Source organism: Poecilia reticulata, linkage group LG2 (genome assembly GCF_000633615.1).
Source record: "Poecilia reticulata strain Guanapo linkage group LG2, Guppy_female_1.0+MT, whole genome shotgun sequence".
In the NCBI taxonomy this organism is placed as follows: Eukaryota; Metazoa; Chordata; class Actinopteri; order Cyprinodontiformes; family Poeciliidae; genus Poecilia; species Poecilia reticulata.
In genome coordinates, this window is record NC_024332.1 from 46,039,183 (window position 1) to 46,042,651 (window position 3,469).

The 3,469-nt window shown below is 52.8% G+C and overlaps 1 protein-coding gene across 1 annotated transcript in view; it reads right to left on the minus strand.

Moving 5' to 3' along the window:
- Window positions 1–354: 354 nt before the first annotated feature.
- Window positions 355–3,469, minus strand: part of stk17b (serine/threonine kinase 17b (apoptosis-inducing)) — a 6,328-nt gene continuing 3,213 nt past the window's right edge. The window contains exons 5-8 of the mRNA XM_008404332.2: window positions 2,939–3,065; window positions 2,612–2,660; window positions 2,287–2,466; window positions 355–2,048 (exon numbers count right to left, since the gene is read on the minus strand). Coding sequence (XP_008402554.1) covers window positions 1,826–2,048; window positions 2,287–2,466; window positions 2,612–2,660; window positions 2,939–3,065 — 579 coding nt within the window. The 3' untranslated portion in view covers window positions 355–1,825. The remainder of the gene's footprint in view (window positions 2,049–2,286; window positions 2,467–2,611; window positions 2,661–2,938; window positions 3,066–3,469) is intronic.

The following is a 3,469-nucleotide window of genomic DNA, read 5'->3' on the forward strand; positions in this document are numbered from 1 at the left end:
CATCCAACCAACCAAACATCCATCCAACCAACCAAACATCCATCCATCCATCCAAACATCCATCCATCCATCCAAACATCCAACCAAACATCCAACCAACCATCCAGTTCTGTTTTCAGCAGCTGAATGTTAATTTTAAAACTGTTCAATAATCAATAAAATCTAAATGATTGGTGTCCATGCTGATGAAACTCCTCCCCTCTTCATCACCTCCTCCTCCTCTTCCTCAGTTAGCGGTGTGATGCTAGCTGCTCGTCTTCCTGTTTCTGCTGAATGTAACTTCTGATGCATTCCTTGCTGTCGTGCTGCTGGTGGCCAGCAGGGGGCGCCACGGGGACAGACACGCCACACTGATGCTGTTTTCTACAACTTTAATGATCTTTTCCAGTTTGCTGTGTGACGCCTACAGATTAGCCAGCAGTTATCAGATTACAGATTATTTCTTCTGTTGAAGATGTAATTACGCTCAAACATTAAAAAACAAATAAAAATAAAGTTACATCCTTTCAGCCGTTGGTCTCTGTGCTTGTGGCTGATTTGACTGGAACAGGAGGAATCAGCAGAACAAACATGGAGGTCCAGTGAAGCAGCTGATGTCAGGCCGGCTCCCTGCGGCGGCGCGGGGTGTCCCGGGACGGGGCGTCCTCACAGAGCCCTTTGTCCCCCGCGGTGCGGTCATGAGGTCAGCCGCTGTGGCGCGCCGCCTCTCACTTCCTCTGCTCCCTCGTTTCTCCTTCAGCTGCCCAACGACTCAAACTCCTTCAGATTCTTCCTGCAACACTTTTCTACTTCCTTCAGGTCCTTTCAGCATAAAAGCCTCCTCAATCAGCTGCTTCCCTCCACAATCAGCCAACATTAAGACATGAGCTCATTGTTTCATAAAACATCCAGAATCAGTCCAGCACATAAATAACATTAATAACAATAACAACAATAGCAGGCCTGTGGCAGGCGGAGCGGCGCCCTGAGATGATCACTGGAATGGCTGCAGACACGCCCCTTCCTGCCTGCACAGGAAGTAAGTGCTACAGAGAAAGTGACGTACGGCGGCTGAGCGGCGCGAACACGATGAAAACATGATGCTAACTGACTGAAACACAAAAACTAATGGTCAAAAAAACTCAAACTACAGGAAGCAAACGCTGCTAACTCCTCTACTGAAATCCTCCAGACCACCAGGGGGCGTCGACCATCTGGAGCCCTCAGGAGGAATGAAGAAATACTTCACATCTCTTTCAAATACAGTTCTTTAGAATATAGAACAGCAGCATATTTTTGTAGGTAATATCACCGACTGCAGGCTCCCCCTAGTGGAGCGGAGGACTGAGTTCACACCGTTTCATACCGGATGTCTTTGCTGTTTTCCATTTTGCTCGTTTCCTTCGTGGAGTTTTTCTGTTTTTGTTTTGAAATGTCATCGTTTGCGTGTTTGCTGCTAGTTTTCGGCGTTAGCTGCGGCTGTTAGCCGCCGTACGTCCTGACAGGAAACGGTGTGCAGCGCGGCGTGCGAACATCAGCTGCTCTACAACTAAACCCTGAGCTACGTTTGGGTGCAGAGATCCGGCGTTGGGAACGGTTCTGCTGGTGACGGCGGCAGGCGGCTCTTCCAGGCGACCTCCACGGGTTTTCCTACTTTAAGGCATAGATTCAAACTGCATAGATTTCCCTAAATAGATGCTGCAGTGCAGCTGAACAGAAACAGGAAGCCGTTATCTTTGGTTGGACTGGAGGATCAGTGAAGCAGATTAGAGCTTCTGGAAGCTTAAAACTATTTAAAACAGAAGAAGAAGAAGAAGCCGTCTGCGCCGCGTCGCCTCGGGGGTCTTCAGAAGTCGCCGTCTCCGGCCGTCTCCTCCTCCAGGCGGAACCTCTTGGCGTGGGAATGGGGCGAGTCTAGGAAGTTCTCCTTGTCCTCCAGCGGCGCCGCCCACTTGGCGCCGCAGCTCCGCTCCCGGACGGGCCGGACCAGAACCGGCTCCGGGTTCAGGCACGGCGGCTGCTGCCACAGCCACGGGTGGCTGAGGCACTCTGCGGCGCTGGGCCGGTCCCTGCAGGCCAACCAGAGGTCAGAGGTCAGAGGGAAACGGGTCATCAGAACCTTTGGCTGATCCAGATCCACACCGACTCAAACATTTATCGCTCCAGAAAAAACGTCCAGAGTTTCTGAAAAGTGTCTAAAATCAGCAAGAAACTGGCCAAGAGAGCAGAAATAATAACAGTGATGATAATAACAGACTGTCCCAGTAGACCCGGTCCGGTCCGGTCCGGTCCCGGTTCTGGACTCACTCTGGCGTCTTGACCAGCAGCTTCCTGATGAAATCCACGGCGAGTTCGGAGACGCGGCTCAGCGCGTCGCGGCTGTAGTCCACGTTGACCTGCGACACGTTCAGGTACGTCTCCTGCTTGTCGTCTCCGAGGAACGGCGACTCGCCCGTCACCAGCATGTAGGCGATGACGCCCACGCTCCTGCAGGCGGAGCCACAGCCGGGTCAGAACCAGAACCACACCGGATCCTCGCTCAACGTTTCTCTGACGTTTCGTATTTCAGGTAAATTAAATCTAACCGGACGTCCTGATACTGTTGCCATGGTTACCCCGGCCCATAACTCACCACAGGTCCGTCGCCGTGGTGATCGGCTCGTAGTTCAGAACCTCTGGAGCTGAAACACAGGAAGTCTGATGTCATTCAGAGCGTTTCGTCACTTCCTGTTTCCTGTGCTGACAGCAGGACAGGATCAGCCCGAGGAAACGGTTCCAGCTTTAAAACGTTTCTATGGATACAGATCTGAAAAGTGTGGAGTGCATCCGAGGTCAGCCCCTTCCCCCTGAAACCCAAAACCATCAGAAAGAAAACCTGGAATCTGCTGTCAGTTTGTTACTATTGGAGACAGAGGTCTGATCAGCGGCTCACACCGGGCCGGACCGGGTCGGGTCTTACCTACGTACTCGGGCGTTCCCAGGATCTCCCGCAGCTCGCCGGCCGTCCCCAGGCGGCGGGCGAGGCCGAAGTCCACGATCTTGATGTCGCCCGGCGGGGCCAGGCTGGTCAGCAGGATGTTCTGTGGCTGCAGGAGAAAATGGAGGACGAGTTCACCGGACCGGGTCAGCATGTTTACCCAGTCATCGCCATGGCAACACACAGTACTGAGTGTTCCAACAATCATTAGCAGGCCGACTCTCCACTCTGACTAGTATTTGATTTCAGAACCATCAAAGAATCAAAGAGGTCCGACTCGACCCACTGAGCCCGGTTCAGGTCAAAGTTCAGCCGCCCCTCCCTCTGGTCCGGGCTTTAACTGGACCGACCCAGATCAGCAGAACCTCAAATCAGATGTATGAAAAATCTGCAGAGAACGGAACAGCGTTTCTATTGGTCGCCATGGGGATGGGCGAGCGTTTCTATTGGTCGCCATGGGGATGGGCGAGCGTTTCTATTGGTCGCCATGGGGATGGGCGAGCGTTTCTATTG